This window comes from Blennius ocellaris (assembly GCF_963422515.1).
Source record: "Blennius ocellaris genome assembly, contig: SCAFFOLD_123, whole genome shotgun sequence".
NCBI classification, from domain to species: domain Eukaryota; kingdom Metazoa; phylum Chordata; class Actinopteri; order Blenniiformes; family Blenniidae; genus Blennius; species Blennius ocellaris.
In genome coordinates, this window is record NW_027662111.1 from 84426 (window position 1) to 105000 (window position 20575).

At 49.3% G+C, this 20575-nt stretch overlaps 1 protein-coding gene across 1 annotated transcript in view; it reads right to left on the reverse strand.

Annotated features, from left to right (window-relative positions):
• Nucleotides 1-6487: 6487 nt before the first annotated feature.
• The window catches only part of LOC308148278 (myosin regulatory light chain 2, ventricular/cardiac muscle isoform-like), a 17583-nt gene continuing 3495 nt past the window's right edge, over nucleotides 6488-20575 (reverse strand). The window contains exons 3-6 of the mRNA XM_080521723.1: nucleotides 16475-16579; nucleotides 16306-16384; nucleotides 6878-6926; nucleotides 6488-6785 (exon numbers count right to left, since the gene is read on the reverse strand). Of these exons, the coding sequence (XP_080377849.1) occupies nucleotides 6687-6785; nucleotides 6878-6926; nucleotides 16306-16384; nucleotides 16475-16579 (332 nt within the window). The 3' untranslated portion in view covers nucleotides 6488-6686. The remainder of the gene's footprint in view (nucleotides 6786-6877; nucleotides 6927-16305; nucleotides 16385-16474; nucleotides 16580-20575) is intronic.

The following is a 20575-nucleotide window of genomic DNA, read 5'->3' on the forward strand; positions in this document are numbered from 1 at the left end:
GGGCATTGCTGTTTACAATGAGAAAGTTGGTTCTCTCTCACAGACGGCGGCGGAGTTGCGCCCAGGTGAAGCTGGCCACTTCCGTGTTAAAGCCTCGACGCATCTCTGCGTTGTTCACAACCCCACCTACATTTTAACCATACTTTCTGTGGTGGGACGGCGCGACAGAGTTGGGCATGGGTGTGCTTTGCCGTACCGTACCCTCCTGCTCCGGCACATACTGCACAGTGGAACCACGGCTTATGAGTACTAGCATTTGAGTACTCACCAATAATGATACAGAGTACTTAGGCCAGGGGTGGGCATTCCTGGTCCTGGAGGGCTGCAGTCCTGCAGGTTCAGCGTGTCCACGCATCAACACAGCTGACAGCAATCACTGGCTCCTTGTCCAGCTTTCTGCAGAGCCTCGTCATGAGAACTCAGGTGTGTTTGAGCAGGGAAACATTGAAAACATGCAGGGCTGACATTCAAAATGTGTTATTTTATGGCTATTCTGCCCTGGCAACACATTCTTAGCTTTGTGCAGCAAGACAGATGGTTAATAGCATGAAGAGACAAAGCTCCAATGTCCCTCCACTAGGAGGTCTCAGGACAGACCTAGGACACCCTGGAGGGACTATGTCTCTCTGGTAGGAGGCCTCAGGGCAGACCTAGGACCTGCTGGAGGGACTATGTCTCTCTGATAGGAGGCCTCAGGGCAGACCTAGGACACCTGGAGGGACTATGTCTCTCTATGGCCTGGGAACGCCTTGGGGTTCCACCAGAAGAGCTGGAGGAAGAGTCTGGGTGAGGGAAGTCTGGGCAACTCTGCTCAGACTGCTGCCTCCACGACCCGGCCTGGATAAGTGGCAGAAAATGGATGGATGGATGAAACAAAGCTCCAGACATTTTGTTGAGGTTTGAAGTTTTGTCTACTGTTCTCTTTTCTTCTTCAGTTTTATTTCTTGACACTTATTGCTCAATTTTTGTCTCTGTAAGACTGGAACAATCAACAGAAAATGAAAATTAGAGTGGTCTATTGAGACTTGTACAAAATAATTATCTGAAGTTCACAGCATTTTTACACTTCTAAAATCACTAAATGTGACATAACAGCCATAAACAAATCCTCATTAACCTGAGGCGCAGCGAGGACCTCTGCTGGTAACTTGTGGTGATTTCCACGCTGCTGCACAGCGGCTCCGTCACTGCAACTGGTCCGACAAGGAACAATAACTTGACATCTGCCGGGTGGAAAAATGGCACTGCCATAGATTGAAAGATGCCGCACAGCCTATCAGCGCCGCCATCTTGGGGAGGTCACCCACTTGTGCTAAACATATGGATCCCACGCTAAAATATCCACAGAAACATTCGTGGCTCACTTGCTATAGTCCCCCATACGTCCACGTAGCAACATAAAAATAACTCATTTTAAAGCTAGGGAACATTCTATTCCATGGAAGACTTTACCCCTCCCAATCATTTTTCCATGAAATTTCATTCACTTCGCCAATCGGATTAAAGGGCGCAGCACTGAATGTGTAAAAGGTATAGCTTGGAGATAGTCGGGGCCCTTCTTCTCTGCAAGCTAGGGTCCCTTGCTTTGGCCTGCTCAGGAGGACGGCCCGAGCGCTCCTTGCTATTTGGCATATTCAATTTGTGACCTTATTGCTTTTTCACAATAAATTCTGCTTGAGAATATAACTTTGTTTTTGCTTCTCTTGGATCAACGAACACGCGGAATTCATGATGGTGTAGAGACGAATTCCAACACTCCTTAAGGAAGCCTCCTAACACCTTTCCTTAACTCCTTTCAGAAGCCTCCTAACACCTTTCCATATCCCGTGACGTCCTCCAGGGGGTTAAGGTAAAGTCTGAACATAAGCAGATATGAGAGACATTTTGGACGTACCCCAGGTCTCTCAGAGAGTTGAGCCGCCAGTTAATTAGTTTCACCTGATCCTTGTTGAGGTGGAGAGAGAGGCAGAAGCAGCTCACAGGAAGTTTGATAGAACATATACACAATCACTGCAAATGCATGGACTTTCACTATTGTGCTATCCCATTAGGCCATAGATAGTAGGACAACGCACTCGCACAGAAAAGCACCGCACGTACACAAAGTGGTGTCATTGTGTGCGATGATGGTTTTATGTGCTTGGGTTCTTGGCACTAAAATGACGCCATCGCTCTGTACTGTTGGTTCTGGGTCACGTGTTGGAGTGAGTGCTCTGCTCTGAGTTCTGCTTCTTGGTTATTGAAAACAGCTTCACAGTGAGCGCTCATTGTTGTGTCTACACTTTGCTCCTCTCCTCTTCCATGTCCTCCACAAACTTCTCCTGCTACATTTCTTCAGAATGCCAGAGGTTCATTTTGCAATTTATGTAGCCTATGTTTGATTTACTGCACTCTTGTTGGTTGCAATGTGCAATAACCTATTTATTTATCATTTATATGTTGTTATTTGATGCAGATATAAAGCTCTGGGTTTTTTTGCATGTGATTTTGCGGGTTTGTCTGGCAACTTGGTGGTTTGGGCTGGTTTTTATCAGAATGGGCGGGTTCTAAGATGTGATTGGGCAAGAAACTGTCAATCTGATCTGGCAACACTGGAAGAGGCAGAAGAGCTGGCAGCATAGCTAGCTACCCCATCTTCCCGTCTTACCTGACTGCTGCTCGCGCCTTCATTCTTGCTGCTCGATGTGTTTGTAGTAGCAGGCTTAGATCGTCTTCTTTCAAATGCCTGAAAAAGGCTCAAGTGTCTTGTTGACATTTCTATAAGATAGACCAAACCGTAATCACCACATAGCTGGTAGGCGATGTAGTGTAGAAGAAGAATACATTGTGGGAATTCAAAATCACCCAGTGACAGATGATGTAAATGACAATTATTGGCCTTTATATTAAGCTTCAATTAATTGGTTTAAAAAATAAGTGGACTCAGCATGTTTAGCTTATTACAAGCCAGCATCTTTATTATCCCCTTCCCCAAAAACATTGAATAAGGAATCCTTTAAAATATTTATTTTTTTCGCACCTTCAAAACATTTCTAGACACAGTGCATACAGGATTCCGGATGACGGTACCACTGGGACTGCAGATGGACATTAGCTCTGAGCTAAATCAGAATCAGAATCAGAATTTCTTTTATTGTCATTGTAGCGCGGAAGCACAATGTTGGGATCTCACAAGACCACAGACAGTTTGTTCATTTCTAGGGAAAGACAATCTTCATGTGTCATGATACACAGTCATGACACACGAATTCTGACCCAGGAATGTGATTGACCATCACACCCAGTGGGGGGACCTTTTACCACTGCAGACCCATGCAAACCAAAAGCCTTTGGAAGAGACTCCTAAAAGTAGTCTTGCAGAGATTCTTGTAGAGAGTCTTGCAGAGAGTCTTGCAGAGAGTCTTCTCCTGTGAACACCCAGGAGGAGTGCTGTATGCTAAAGCTCACCCAGTATTAGCATACAGCTAACACCAGAGGCCTGCAACCAGGGTGTCTGGGGGACACCTCTCTCCCTCTCTCCCTCTCTCCCTCTCTCCCCTCTAACCAAAATAAGCTGAGGTCTTCAACATTGTCATCAGAATCACTCTCAAACTCAATGTCAGACTCCATGTGCTCTGCTCCTTCAAAAAAAAAGAAAAAAGTCGGAGCACCCAGTCATCAGGCCTCGTTGTTTTGATAGGAGGAAAAAAAAGAGTTCACTTGAAACTAAAAAACACTCTAATCTCACTAACTACTCAGTAACTACACACTATCTACACACTCACTACACTAACTACACACTATCTACACACTCACTACACTAACTACACACTATCTACACACTATCTACACACTCACTACACTAACTACACACTATCTACACACTCACTACACACTAACTACACTATCTACACGCTCACTACACACTCACTACACACTAACTACACTATCTACACGCTCACTACACACTCACTACACTAACTACACACTCAATACACTAACTACACACTCACTACACACTATCTACACACTCACTACACACTCCCTACACTAACTACACACTCATTACACTAACTACACACTCACTACACACTATCTACACGCTCACTACACACTAACTACACTATCTACACACTAACTACACACTCACTACACTAACTACACACTAACTACACTAACTACACACTCACTACACTAACTACACACTCACTACACTAACTACACACTCACTACACACTATCTACACACTCACTACACACTAACTACACACTCACTACACTAACTACACACTCACTACACACTATCTACACACTAACTACACTATCTACACACTAACTACACACTAACTACACACTCACTACACTAACTACACACTCAATACACTAACTACACACTCAATACACTAACTACACACTCACTACACTAACTACACACTCACTACACACTATCTACACACTAACTACACTATCTACACACTAACTACACACTAACCACACACTCACTACACTAACTACACACTCAATACACTAACTACACACTCAATACACTAACTACACACTCACTACACTAACTACACACTAACTACACACTCAATACACTGACTACACACTCACTACACACTATCTACACACTCACTACACACTCACTACACTAACTACACACTCACTACACTAACTACACACTCACTTCACACTATCTACACACTTACTACACACTAACTACACACTAGCTACACACTAACTACACACTAACTACTCTAACTACACACTAACTACATGGTCAAATCGTGATAATCCTTTGTCTCTGATATAAATCTCACCTCACTCTCGCTGTCTCCGTCTCTCTGTTTACTTTTTCACGGGTGAACTAAACAAAATGACGCCTCCCACTATGGAAACTTTTGATTGGACATGGGCTCTTCTTCTCAACCAATGAGTGAAAGGTATACTGGCTCATTATGAGTGTTGATTTTTTTTGCTGCTCAGTTACTTTCACTTTCACTCCTGACCGGTCTTCTGCACCTGACGCACTAAAATGTCGTGGAAAAACACGGACACAGTTTTCCTCAGATCTTTTATTTGGGCTATCAACATCATTTAAAAACGAGCTTGTAGTTTTATATCTGCACTTTCGACACGGATTGAAACACTGGACCAGATGACGCTGTGCTGTGACGCTACTGCCTTTTCAAACGGTCATGTGATTAGGACGCACCGGTGCGTCCGCCGGCCCCAGAGGGTGTGCAGGTGGAATGTAGGAAGCACTACCTTCAAATCAATTTGATTAAATTACCTGCAATCACATGCACTGCTCCTGGGTGGTTGTTCTGTTGCCGGCTGAGAGCAATATCCAAGTGGCTTAGGGCCGTGCTAGCGTTAGCATCCGGTGGAATGTACACAGCTGTTACAATGACAGGGGCAAGTTGACATGGGAGGGCCTGTTGTATCTGTGAGCTGTGTATCCTGCTAGCTTAATAGCCACGTCTGGAATCGAACAGTGGAGCTAGGTCTACGTGATCAGCAGAATGCTGCAGTCCCACACAAGTCTGTTTGCTGCCAGCTGGAGCTTCAACTCATCCATCTTGTTAGCATTGGATCTGATGTTGGAGAGGAAAATGCTGGGCAGTTTGTGTGGCTTCCTCTGCAGTTGTACGAGGACGCTGGCCCGGCTACCTCACTTTTGCTTCCTCTCCGCCCGGTCTCCTCCTCCTGATTATCCATGATTATCCACAGGGTGCGTGGTGTCCAGGCTATGTCCAGCGGTATGTTGTGTGAGTAGAAAGAGTCCTCGGTTATGCATTGTAAAAGATCCTGTCAGCTGTAGGTAGTAAATGCACGGCCGGTCGGGCAGAGAAAAAACAAACACACAAACAAAACCAATAAAATGCAGTGTTTACAAGAGGAGCTTTGATCTGCAGCCCCTATGTGCGCCACCATCTTCTATAAGTAAATCTAGCATATTTACAGCACAAGTTGTCTGTTCACTAATATGCACTGTCCCATTCAAATAAATGAAGAAATGAAATGGACCCGAAGCAACCCCATTGAGGTCGGGTGCAGAGGGTTTGTCACCAGTCTCTCATCAGGGCACTTAAGATGTTGGGAGTGAAGGGACTGCAGAACAGGAAAGCCATCAGAGACATCACCCACGTAGCAGAAAAGGCGTCAAGATGGCTGTGGATCAAGCGGGGGGATCCGTGGGCTACACAAGCTCCTTAGGCACAAACCGGGGCCTGATCAACCCCGGCTGGGTCACCTGGGCGAGAGTCTGTTGTGAGACCCGAAACACCCAATGAACCCAGGATACAACAATGATGATGGTCTAAGTTGCACCAAGAGTGTTTGTTACAACAATCATCATCGTCAGTTTTGCTTTAATGTAATTTAATCCAAAATGTCTTAATCAGTGCTTTATTTCTTAAAAATGTCTCATGGTTCAAACTTTCTGTGTGGAGTTTTCATGTTGTCCCTGTGCTTTTGCTTTATCCTCCAAGAAAAACATGAAAGCCTCGAGTTGACTCAGCTTTTATTTCAATTCAAAACATATCCACGGTGCAGTAATATACAATGCATACATGTCACAGCTTCATAATGACTACGATCTTCCATGCTTACATTAAAAGAAAATCAAGATTTCAGTTTCCTGTTTCTGCAATCACAAGCATAACCTGCTGATTTAATGTGCTGAACAGTTTCATTCTTCCACTCCTAGTCTTTCTCCTCGCCATGTGTGATAATGTAGACCAGGTTCTTGTAGTCCAGGTTTCCTGCCACATCTGGAGGGAATGCAGTAAACATCTGCTCCATCTGTAGGAGAAATGCAGGATTAGAGTCTTCACAGAGTTTCTAAAAGCTTCATGCTCTGCTGTGATGTAGTGAATGTGTGGAGGAGTGTGGACCTCTTCGGGTGAGAATCTGTCCGCCTGGGTGGTCATCAGCTCCTTCACACTGTGAGGAACAGTGAGCAGATCAAACACTCATCTCTGCTTCTATCGTCATCCTGTCCATTGATTTTATCAGCGTATTCTTCATCTTTTCATTATCATCTTATCTTACTGGAGGTTGTTGACCTGCACCGTTATGGAGAGATGAAAATGCTGCAAGTGTCATAATAAGTGAGCAGAATGGACAATAATAAAACAAAACACCATTTCCAGCTGCTTATTGTTGAATGTTGATACCTGATGCAAGCAGGGTACAAGCAGTGCTAAAAGACAAAAAATTCTTATTTCTCCCTGTCAGGATCAGTGTTTTCAATGATTTTAGTTATTTGTTATTTATTGTTTCGTGTACGTATGTTTAGCATTTTGCCTTTTATATGATATTTAAGTTTCTTGAACACACACACACACACACACACACACACACACACACACACACACACACACACACACACACACACACACACACACACACACACACACACACACACACACACACAGGTTGTAGGATAGTGATTACAAAATATATACTGCATATCAAGTTATATAAAAATAAACTGTAAAATTAATAAAATTTTCAAAATTAATACATTGTCGCTGCACCCAACATACATAACCAATATATACAAGTTAAATACAACAAAATGACAACATGTATTACCAATATATGATTATACACAGATTACATAAACACACGGTTTGCTTATTAATTAATCAAGAATTAAATAAACTACCATCAACATATTTTCAAATACATACAGATTAAATACACAAAAACAACACCAACACATAATAATATTTACAATAGTTAAAAAAGAAAGTGTCACGGATAGCAGACGACCCAATTGCAGGACTCCGAGGCAGGCTGAGTTTAATCAAGTCTTTATTTACAAAAGGAGCAGTACGGACCGACGAGAGCTGCAGGTTGCTCCTCAACCTGTGGCGCACGGCGACCTAGACTGCAGACAGCGAACAGGACGGACCAGACATGGATGACTAACAGACCAACAGAGAACACACACACAGACAGGACATATATAGCTGGCATGGTGATGACTGAGCCAGAGTCTGTGTCCGGGGATTGGGTCGTCGAGGCCCCTGCCGTCGACTGCCACCCAATCCACACTGCACCCAACCCCTACGGCAGCCTCTGTAGGTGGTGGGTCCACAGGAGGATGAGGAGGAGGGGCCCGCGTCGTCCCTTCGGGCTGAGCCGGTACAACGAATGATAGATTCCAGCTCCTGGTTCACCCTCTCTGTTTGCCCATTAGACTCTGGGTGGTACCCAGATGAAAGGCTCACCGTCGTTCCCAACAGCCTGCAAAACTCCCTCCAAAACCGAGACACGAACTGAGGCCCCCCGTCCGAGACAATGTCCCGCGGGAACCCACGAAGGTGGAACACATGCGTCAACATCACTACAGCCAGCTGATGGGAGTTTCACTAAGGGCACAACATTTTGGAGAACCGGTCCACTACGGTGAGGATGGTGGTAAACCCTTCTGCGTCCGGGAGGCCAGTGACAAAGTCAATGGACAGGTCTGCCCATGGTCGGGTGGGTACCGGGAGCGGCTGCAGCAGACCAGAGGGGCGAGACCGAGAGGTCTTGTTACGAGCACAAACAAGGCAAGCCCGGACATACTCATGGACCTCCCTGTTCATTCCTGGCCACTAGAAGCGCTGTTTCACCACAAACAGGGTGCGCTGAGTTCCTGGGTGGCAAGACAGAAGGTTAGTATGGGTCCATTGAATAACACTAGACCGAACAAGGGAACACACAAACAGGCGGTTGAGAGGACAGCCTGGCAGCACCGTCACCCCCTCCAGAGCCCGCCGAACCCGCTCCTCAATCTCCCACATCACCGCCCCCACCACACAGGTCGGACGTAAAATTGGCGTGGGGGAACGGGGAGCAGGATCCAGTTCAAAGACCCAGGAAAGGGCACCAGGCTCTACGTTCTTAGACCCAGGGCGATACGATACCACAAAGTCGAACCTGGTAAAAAACAGAGCCCACCGGGCCTGCCGAGAATTTAGTCCCTTGGCTGACTTGATGTACTCGAGGTTCCTATGGTCGGTGCATACCACAAACGGGTGCTCTGCGCCCTCCAGATAATGCCTCCACTCCTCCAATGCAGACTTAATGGCCAGGACCTCTCGATTGCCAATGTCGTAATTCTGCTCAGCCGAGGTCAGCCGCCTGGAAAACAAAGGCACATGGGTGCAGCCTACCATCTTCACTGATGCGCTGAGAGAGCACTGCCCCGACACCGACGTCTGAAGCGTCCACCTCCACCACAAACTGCCGTCCGGGATCCGCAAAACACAGCACTGGAGAAGAGGTGAACCTGGTCCTGAGCTCAGAAAACGCCTGATCAGCTGAGGGACTCCAAGAAAATGTTACCTTGGAGGAAGTTAATGCATGTAGTGGCGCCGCGATGGAGCTGAATCCCCTGATAAACCGCCGGTAGAAGTTAGCAAACCCCAAAAATCGTAATAGTTGTTTGCGGTTACCCGGGGTCGGCCAATCAGCTACAACCCTGACCTTCTCCCTGTCCATCTCCACCCTCCCCTCTGACATGACGTGTCCGAGAAAAGAAATGGAAGGAGCATGAAACACACTCGGTTTTAACAAACAAATGGTTGCTCAGAAGGCGCTCCAAAACATACCAAACATGCTTAACATGACTCACTAGGTCAGAAGAAAAAATCTAAATATTATCGAGGTACACAAACAGAAACGTATTTAATGCATCTCTCAGCACGTCATTAACTAGATTCTGGAAAACTGCAGGAGCATTGCATAAACCAAAAGGCATCACCAAATACTCGTAGTGGCCAGAAGGTTTGTTAAACGCCGTTTTCCACTCGTCCCCCTGCCTAATCCGGACCAGGTGGTAAGCATTGTGCAAGTCCAGCTTAGTAAAACCTTGGCTCCCTGCAGGCGTTCAAAGGCCGAAGTCATGAGGGGTAGTGGGTAGCGGTTCTTAACAGTTATCTCATTGAGGCCCCTATAATCAATGCACGGCCAAAGTGTCTTGTCCTTCTTCGCCACAAAGAAAAATCCTGCCCCTGCAGGGGAGGACGAGGGTCTGATTATCCCAGCCTTTAAGGCGGACTCGATGTAATATTTCAGGGCCTGATTCTCGGGTTGTGAGAGCGAGTAAATGCGACCCTTGGGGGGAGTGGTACCTGGCAATAAATCAATTGCGTTCAGCCTGTCCCAGTGACTGTGTTAATTGACTCTGGCGCCGAAGAAAACTTCCTGGACAGCCAACTCGCTGAGCAGCTCCAGATCCCAATCGAGCCTGTCGACGTTTCTGTTGAAGCCCGAGCACTAAATGGTCTTCCGTTAGCCCAAGTCCGGTTCCGATCTGTCCCTGTAAGGTTGGTGTTGGCTGGCAATCCTCATGAAAGTCTGAGGTTTCATATTATAGATCACTCCAACCCACCTGTAGTCCTGGGTTACCCCTGGTTGAAGCTGCACAATCCCCAGATAGATTGGAGCAGAGACAAGGTTTCATCATGGAACCCCCAGTGTCATGCCAGCTGCCTTCGATCTGCCCTGACACCTGCGACCGCTGACCTTCCCCAGTCATCTGTTCCTGTGGACCTGTCCAAGGTTCCTCCAGAGTATCATGACCTGGCAGCAGTGTTTTGTAAAGAAAGTGTCCTCTCTCTTCCCCCACATCGCCCTTATGACTGTGTTATAGAGCTCCATCTGGGTGCGATCCTTCCCAAAAGCCGCCTATATAACTTGTCCAAGCCCAAACAGACTACCATGGAGGATTACATCTGTGATTCGCTGGCTGCTGGGATCATCAGACCGTCCTCCTCTCCGGTTGGTGCAGGGTTTTTCTTCGGGGACAAGAAGGATGGCACCCTCCGTCCCTGCATAGACTTCCGTGGCCTGAATGAGATCACTGTGAAGAATCCATATCCCCTACCTCTGATCAACTCGGCATTTTCCTCATTACATGGTGCAAACATTTTCACCAAACTCGACCTGAGAAATGCCTACCACCTCATCCGGATCCGCCAGGGGGACGAATGGAAGACGGCTTTCAACACTCCTCTGGGACACTTTGAGTACTTGGTGATGCCTTTTGGGCTCACTAATGCCCCAGCATGCCCGGTTCCAAGAGGCCCCCCTGAGATTCCCCCGGGTCCCGTCCCGGTTCCAAGAGGCCCCCCTGAGATTCCCCCGGGTCCCGTCCCGGTTCCAAGAGGCCCCCCTGAGATTCCCCCGGGTCCCGTCCCGGTTCCAAGAGGCCCCCCTGAGATTCCCCCGGGTCCCGTCCCGGTTCCAAGAGGCCCCCCTGAGATTCCCCCGGGTCCCGTCCCGGTTCCAAGAGGCTCCCCGGAGTTCCCCGGGTCCCGTCACCGTTCCAGCTCCCCTTTCCCTGTTTTCACAAGAAATCTTACTGTTTGCAAACAACTTTCTGCTTGAGGTCTGCTTTTGGGTTCAGGACACTCCACGCGCCGGCTCCCAGCCGTGACAGGATCCTCAGAAGCTGTCTGCAGTAAAAGATTGGCCAGAACCTGAAACCCGGAAACAACTTCAGCAATTTTTAGGGTTTGCCAACTTTTATCGGAGGTTTTTAAGAGACTACAGTAAAGTGGCTGCACCCCTTACCGCTCTGACCTCCACCTCTCAAACCTTCTCTTGGACCACTGAAGCAGCCCAAGCCTTCCAGTCATTGAAGGACCGGTTTACCTCAGCACCAATATTGGTTCAACCCGACCCAACGCTGCAGTTCATCGTTGAAGTGGATGCATCTGATACTGGTGTGGGAGCGGTACTATCTCAGCGCAGCCCGAGTAATGGTAAGCTACATCCATGTGCCTTCTTCTCCCGTCGTCTCTCCCCAGCGGAACGGAACTACGATGTTGGAAACCGGGAGTTGCTGGCAGTGAAGATGGCCCTGGAGGAGTGGCGACATTGGTTGGAGGGGGCGGAACAACCGTTTGTGGTGTGGACGGACCACAAGAATCTGGAATATGTCCGCTCCGCCAGGAGGCTCAATTCGAGACAGGCTCGCTGGGCATTATTTTTTGGTCTCTTCCAGTTCCCCTTCACGTACCGCCCCGGATCCAGGTATGTGAAGCCGGATGCCCTGTCCCGCCTGCACTCCAGGGAGGAGCAGTCCAGAGAACCGGACACCATCCTGCCCAAGACCTGCCTAGTTGCCTCTCTGACATGGGAGATCGAGAACCTAGTACAGAGTGCGCCGGACCAGTCAGACAATTCAGGTACTGGTCCACCCAGGACCCTATTTGTCCCTAACTCTGTTTGCTCACAGGTTCTCCAATGGGCCCACTCGTCTCGTCTGACCTGCCATCCTGGAGCTGCCCATACCCTTGGTGTCCTGAGGCAGAGGTTTTGGTGGGAAACCATGGAGAAAGACACCAAGGAGTTTGTCGCTGCCTGCTCTGTCTGTGCCTGTCAAAAGTCCTCGACCAAGCCCAGCTCTGGTCTACTGCAGCCTTTACCTGTTCCACACCGGCCCTGGTCACACATTGAGGTGGACTTCATTACGGGACTTCCTCCTTCCGATGGTAACACTACAATTTTAACTGTGGTTGATCGGTTTTCGAAAGCAGCACATTTTATCGCTCTACCTAAACTCCCCTCTGCTAAAGAGATTGCTGAGACATTGGTGACACAAGTTTTCAGGATCCATGGAATACCGGCGGATATTGTGTCAGACCATGGACCTCAGTTTACGGCGGAGGTGTGGAGGCTGTTCTGCAAGGCTCTGGGAGCCACAGTTAGTCTAACATCTGGGTTTCATCCACAGTCAAATGGTCAGACGGAGCGGGCGAACCAGTCCCTGGAGACCCTGCTGAGATGTGTCACGGCAGAAAACCCCACTGCCTGGAGTTCTCAGCTTCCATGGGTAGAGTACGCTCACAAAACGCTACCTAACTCTTCCTCTGGCTTATCGCCCTTCCAGTGCTCCCTCGGGTACCAGCCACCACTGTTCCCATCTCAGGAGGAGTAGATTGCCGTCCCGTCCGTTCAGGTCTTCATCAAGAGATGCGAGAGAACGTGCAAGAAGGCCAGGGCCTCCCTAACTCAGTCAAACCAGAGGATGGAACAACAGGCGAATCGCAGACGCACTCCCACCCCAGTGTATATGCCAGGCCAAAAGGTTTGGCTCCGGGCAAAGGATCTTCCCCTGAAGGTGGAGTCTCGGAAGCTGGCACCACGGTTTGTTGGACCGTTTGAGGTAGACAAGATTGTTAACCCTAGTTCTGTGCGGCTCAAACTTCCTGCCTCCATGAAGATCCATCCGACTTTTCATGTGTCCCAAGTAAAACCTGTCAGAGAGAGCACTCTGGCCCCTCCTGTCCGTCCCCCTCCACCACCCAGGATGGTTGACGACGCACCAGCATACACAGTAAGACACCTGTTGGATGTGCGCCGACGGGGTCGCGGACTTCGGTTTCTGGTGGATTGGGAGGGGTATGGCCCTGAAGAACGCAGCTGGGTACCCCGTCGCCAAATTCTGGACCCCGAGCTGATCCGCAATCTGAAAAGACAACGGCCAGACCGCATCACTTGTGCACCTGGAGGTGCACATAGAGGGGGGGGGGTACTGTCATGACCTCCACCTCTGGCTCTGCCTAGTGGCAGCATTTTTTCCCTTCCCCCTCCCTCCTTTCCTTCTTTCCTAGGTGGGCGTGTGCTGCATGCTGTGGAGGAGTGCAGTGCTGATTACCTGAGTGCTCTCACCTGCGACAGGGTGTGGTTTCTCTCAACAATGCCCCTCTCTCTCTATAAAGCTGGCATCAGATGAAGACTCGGCGTCGGGCCGTAAAACTACCTACCGTTAGTGGGACCCTGCTCTGCCTTGCCTCGCCTCAGTCTGTGTGCCTCGGTGTCAAGTCTGCCTCTCTTCTGCTGCAGTACCGGACCCCATCCTGCTGCACCAAGCCCCTGCCTGTGACTCTGTTCTTGGCCCACTCCAACGACTTCAGCACAACGCCACCTCCCGTGTCCTCCAGCGCCAGCCATGCCACTCCGCTTTTGCCGCTTCATTCCGGGCAGTGTGCTCCTTAGTCTCCCGCTGGGTCCATCTAGTTTTGTTTAGGTATAATACCTGGTTCTGAGTTCTTTGCCTCATCACTAATTAATAAAGTGTTATGAGAGTACTCCTGATTGCTGTGTTTCTGTCCGCACCTGAGTCTCTGAGAGTGAACCGTGACAGGCACAGTCATAAGGACGATGCAGTGGCAGGGATGTCGCCTTCCCCTTATTGAACACCTCCTTTAGACCGTGGTAGCAGCTGGGAACTCGCTCTAGGTCCGGATACTCAGGAACCTCCACAGCTGCAACCTTAACTCCAGACACTGACCGACAATGTTCAGAACAGACCCTTCCTCAACTCAAAATAACCCCCGACTCCCAGTCAATATGGGGCTTGTGCAAACGCAACCAAGGAAGGCCCAGGATAACTGGGTAGGACGGACTAAAACCTAAATGAAATGAAATCTCCTCAACATGGGAGGAACCAAACAATAACTGAATGGAAAGAGTCTTTTTATCAATGGAAAATAGCTTACATCCATCCAAAGCAAAACCTTGTAAAGGCAACGATAACAATTCAGTGGGAATATTGTACTGCTCAGAACCACTTAAGTTCCATAAAGTTCTCATCTGCACCAGAATCAATGAAAATGTCAATGTCTAATGTTTTGTCAGCATATCTAAGTCTAGCCGGCGTGAGACTTCTTAAAGGCGCAGTGGAGGAATTCTTAAGACTCACCGGGGCCCTCCTTAACCCAGGTGAGTCTGTCCCTTTTAAAGGACACGCTGCAGCTCTGTGCCCGTGCTGACCACAGTACAGACACAGTCCGCTGGTCAGGCGCCGACGCCACTCCTGCGTGGAGATGCCGGTGCGGCCAAGCTGCATCGGTTCTTCCGAAAGCTGTGCAGCACTCGGGGCTCGCTCCTGCTGGGGCGTGATTCTCTCGTGTGTTCGTGGTTCTTCTTCGTAGTGAGTCCGTCTGCCTCAGGCGATCACGGACCGTCAGACGATTATCCATCTTGACTGCCAGGGCAATGAGGGAGTCCAAGTCATCGGGGAGATCCATCAGGAAGAGCTGGTCGTGAACCGGTGCTGAGAGGAAGAGGAAGGTGTCCCGCAGTGACGCATCGTTCCAGGTGCAGTCCGCGGAGAGAGTGCAGAACTCAATCGCATAGTCGACCACCGACCTCCTGCCTTGACGCAGCGCTGCCAGCGCTCGAGCCGCCTCCTGTCCGCCGGGACGCCGATCAAATATCTTTGACAGCGCATCTGTGAACTCGTCCACCGAGTCACACAGCCGGGATTGGCGGTTCCATTCAGCGGTGGCCCAAGCCTCCGCTCTGCCAGACAGGTGGGAGATGATGTATGCTACCTTCGACCTCTCTGTTGGAAACGCGCCCGGCTGCATCTCGAAGTGGAGACCACACTGGACCAGGAAGGGTCGCTAGTCTCCTGAGAAACATGCTGGGCTTGATTGCTGTGACGGCGGCATCGCGACGGCAGCAGCAGCAGCCGGCGGCACCGATGGGAGAGCCAGAGCCTCCGGGGCTGAGAGACAGGTGCTGGAGTTGACCGGTGAGTTGGTTCAGGTGAATCTCCACTGAAGTGTGTCGATGAGAAACGTCGTGGAGACCCGCCGTTAAACCAGACAACTGCTCATCATGTTGAGTGAGCCGGCTTCCCTGCCTCCCAACTGCTCCTAGCAGCTGGTGATCAGAGACCCCTGGGTCCATAACGTGGTTGGTCTGTTCTGTCACGGATAGCAGACAGGACCCAATTGCAGGACTCTTGAGGCAGGCTGAGTTCAATCAAGTCTTTATTTACAAAAGGAGCAGTACGGACCGACGAGAGATGCAGGTTGCTCCTCAACCTGAGGTGCACAGCAGACCTGGACTCCAGACAGCGAACAGGACGGACCAGACATGGATGACTAACAGACCAACAGAGAACACAGACACAGACAGGACATATATAGCCGGCATGGTAATGACAGAAACTGGCTACAGGTGTGGAACAGGACCGCCCAGACATGTGGCCCACCCACTCTTAAAGGGAGATCCTCAGCCTAGTTCCTGACAGAAAGAAGGTAGGATAGATTAATTAAAAAATTTTGAATTATTTAGAATACTAATGTCAAATAGATTTAAAAAGAAAAAGTGTCTTAAGGTATATATTTGGAGCCTAGATACTTTTTATAGTGTTTTTTTTCTCCCATGTGTATTTGATTTTTACTTTAATCTGTAAATACACAATTTCTTACTTGTTATTTTGTGATTATATTAATGGTGGCTGAGAATTTCCTTTGAACATCCAGCCATCCATCCATCCAGTCTGGTCCATACTGTCACTTACAAGTCTTTCTTTAACGTTCCCTTTCCTTCAGGGTCGAAGACTTTGAAAGCGTTGAGGATGGTGTCCTCCGGGTCAGCACCTGAAGAGAAACAGTGTTGACAATGTTCACAGCTCAAAACAAAGGTGGCCGCTCTTTATTGGGATGTCATGTAATAAAATGCTTGTTCACCTTTTAGTTTCTCTCCAAACATGGTGAGAAAGACAGTGAAATTAATTGGTCCCGGTGCCTCCTTCAGCATCTCATCAATCTCTTCTTGCTTGATATTTATACGCCCTGCAAACCGGGGGAAGATAAGGAGCAGGAGGATTCAAGCAGGTGAGTAACGAACACCTTCAATACTGATCTATCTCATGACTATACTTTCAATTAATTGATATGTTAATGTCAGAAAGGGGTGAAAAATGTATGTCATAATGTTCTATCATGTTGTTTTGTTAAAAACTGAAAGAAATTCACTTTGAAGTCAAAAATCACAACAGAAAATCAGAAATTCTGGCAAACCATCCGGCGCCTTAGGCGGGGGAAGCAGTTCTCCACCAACACTGTTTACAGTGGAAGTGGGGAGCTGTTGACCTCAACTGGGGATATCGTTGGGCGGTGGAAGGAATACTTCGAGGACCTCCTCAATCCCACCACCACGTCTTCCATTGAGGAAGCAGAGGCTGGGTTCTCAGAGGTGGACTCGTCCATTACCCAAGCTGAAGTCACCGAGGTTGTTGTGAAGCTCCTCGGTGGCAAGGCACCGGGAGTGGATGAGATTCGTCCTGAGTACCTTAAGTCTCTGGATGTGCAGGGACTGTCGTGGCTGACTCGTCTCTGCAACATCGCGTGGCGGGCGGGGACAGTACCTCTGGACTGGCAGACCAGGGTGGTGGTCCCTCTCTTCAAGAAGGGGGATCGGAGGGTGTGTTCCAACTACAGAGGGATCACACTCCTCAGCCTCTTGAAGGCATGAGAGTGAAGCTGGCTGAGCCCAACGTAAAGTGCATTGCAGTAATCTAAACAAGTGGTGATAAAAGCATGGATTAAAATCTCAAAGTGATGCAAAGACAGAAAAGGTTTCACTTTGGCTAATTGTCTCAACTGGAAAAAGCTGGATGACTGATTTTGTTTGTAGATCCAGTTTAAGATCAGACTCCAGTCTCACATCAAGGTTTTTTGCCAAGTGCGTTAGGTGTTGACTTAAAGCAGTGTTTTTCAACCTTTTTGAGCCAAGGCACACTTTTTTCTCTGGAAAGCTCTGGAGTCACACCTCCACCTGAAAATGTTAAAAAGTTAAACTCTGTAGCCTCTATAAACAATATAAAGACTTTCTCATCAAAGTTTGATCAACAGGAATCCAGTAAATCCAGAAAGCAAGGACTTTTTTTAATAGAGACTCCCTCAGTGTGAAACCTGGACCTGATGGATGAAGAGCTGAGATCCTGGTTTTCAAAAACTTCTCCATCACTGTCACTGACACAGTACTTTGATACAAGATGGTAGCAGGAGGTGGAGATGAACCACACTGACGTCTGTCACTTTACATTTCACTGGCAAAGTTCTGTGCTGCCCTCTAGTGGTGAAGAGTATTTATACATGATTACTCTGCAACACACTGTCGCTGTGAGAGCAAATGTTTTTTAGAAAATAATGTGAAATGTGATAATTTCCCACGGCTCACCTGACGAGATCTGGAGGAAACACCAGTGTGTGGGTTGAAAAACACTGACTTAAAGGACCAAGGTCAACCTGTACCTTGGTGGAATCACTAGGCCTCAGTCTAAATGCAAAAAATTGAGGGAGGTCCACGCCTTACTTTCAACAGAGCAGTCGAGGAGCGGTTTCACAGAAAAAGCCTTTTCTTGATTAAGAGAAAAAATTATTTGGCTGTCATCAGCATAAAAATGAAAGGCGATGCCGTGTTTCCTGAGAATTGTTTCAAGCGGAAGTATGTCAAGGGAGAATAGAAGAGGGCCAAGTATAGAGCCTTGAGGCTGTGTAGGGTTTACAACCCAGACTGAAACACCTCCAGAATGTTGCAAGCAGTGCAGTTTCTTTACTCTGAGGCTTTACTTTTAAAAAAGCCTCTCAGTTGAGCTATCAAGTATTCCTGCAGTAACAGACACCTGCAGTAACAGACACCTGCAGTAACAGACTCCAGCAGTAACAGGCTCCAGCAGTACCAGACTCCAGCAGTACCAGACTCCACCAGTACCAGACTTCAGCAGTAACAGGTTCCAGTAGTACCAGACTCCAGCAATAACAGGCTCCAGCAGTACCAGACTCCAGCAGTACCAGACTCCAGCAGTAACCGACGCCAGCAGTGACAGACTCCAGCAGTACCAGACTCCAGCAGTACCAGACATCAGCAGTAACAGACTCCAGCAGTACCAGACACCAGCAGCAACAGGCTCCAGAAGCACCAGACTCCAGCAGTAACAGGCTCCAGCAGTGACAGACTCCAGCAGTACCAGACTCCAGCAGTAACAGACTTCAGCAGTAACAGGCTCCAGCAGTAACATACACCTACAGTAACAGACTCCAGCAGTACCAGACTCCAGCAGTAACAGCCTCCAGCAGTAACAGCCTCCAGCAGTGACCGGCTCCAGCAGTAACAGCCTCCAGCAGTAACAGACTCCAGCAGTAACAGACACCTGCAGTAACAGACTCCAGCAGTAACAGGCTCCAGCAGTAACAGACTCCAGCAGTACCAGACACCAGCAGTAACAGGCTCCAGCAGTACCAGACTCTAGCAGTACCAGACTCTAGCAGTACCAGACTCCAGCAGTAACAGGCTCCAGCAGTAACAGACACCTGCAGTAACAGACTCCAGCAGTACCATACTCCAGCAGTAACAGACTCCAGCAGTACCAGACTCAAGCAGTAACAGGCTCCAGCAGTAACAGACACCTGCAGTAACAGGCTCCACCAGTACCAGACTTCAGCAGTAACAGGCTCCACCAGTACCAGACTTCAGCAGTAACAGGCTCCAGCAGTACCAGACTCTAGCAGTACCAGACTCCAGCAGTAACAGGCTCCAGCAGTAACAGACTCCAGCAGTAACAGACTCCAGCAGTACCAGACTCTAGCAGTACCAGACTCCAGCAGTACCAGACTCCAGCAGAACCAGACTCCAGCAGTAACAGGCTCCAGCAGTACCAGATTCCAGCAGTACCAGACTCAGCAGAAACCGTCTCCAGCAGTACCAGACTCCAGCAGTACCAGACTCCAGCAGTAACAGACTCCAGCAGTACCAGACTCCAGCAGTAACAGGCTCCAGAAGTAACAGACGCCTGCAGTAACAGGCTCCAGCAGTAACAGACTCCAGCAGTACCAGACTCTAACCTCCATCACCTCCTCCTGAGCTGCACTCCCGGCCTCCATCACCTCCTCCTGAGCTACACCCTGGCCTCCATCACCTCCTCCTGAGCTACACTCCCGGCCTCCATCACCTCCTCCTGAGCTACACTCCCGGCCTCCATCACCTCCTCCTGAGCTACACCCTGGCCTCCATCACCACCCCCAGAGCTACACTCCCGGCCTCCATCACGTCCTCCTGAGCTACACCCTGGCCTCCATCACCACCCCCAGAGCTACACTCCCGGCCTCCATCACCTCCTCCTGAGCTACACCCTGGCCTCCATCACCACCCCCAGAGCTACACTCCCGGCCTCCATCACCTCCTCCTGAGCTACACCCTGGCCTCCATCACCACCCCCCAGAGCTACACTCCCGGCCTCCATCACCTCCTCCTGAGCTACACCCTGGCCTCCATCACCACCCCCAGAGCTACACTCCCGGCCTCCATCACCTCCTCCTGAGCTACACCCTGGCCTCCATCACCACCCCCAGAGCTACACTCCCGGCCTCCATCACCTCCTCCTGAGCTACACCCTGGCCTCCATCACCACCCCCAGAGCTACACTCCCGGCCTCCATCACCTCCTCCTGAGCTACACCCTGGCCTCCATCACCACCCCCAGAGCTACACTCCCGGCCTCCATCACCTCCTCCTGAGCTACACCCTGGCCTCCATCACCTCCTCCTGAGCTACACCCTGGCATCCATCACCACCCCCAGAGCTACACTCCCGGCCTCCATCACCTCCTCCTGAGCTACACCCTGGCCTCCATCACCACCCCCAGAGCTACACTCCCGGCCTCCATCACCTCCTCCTGAGCTACACCCTGGCCTCCATCACCTCCTCCTGAGCTACACCCTGGCCTCCATCACCACCCCCAGAGCTACACCCTGGCCTCCATCACCTCCTCCTGAGCTACACCCTGGC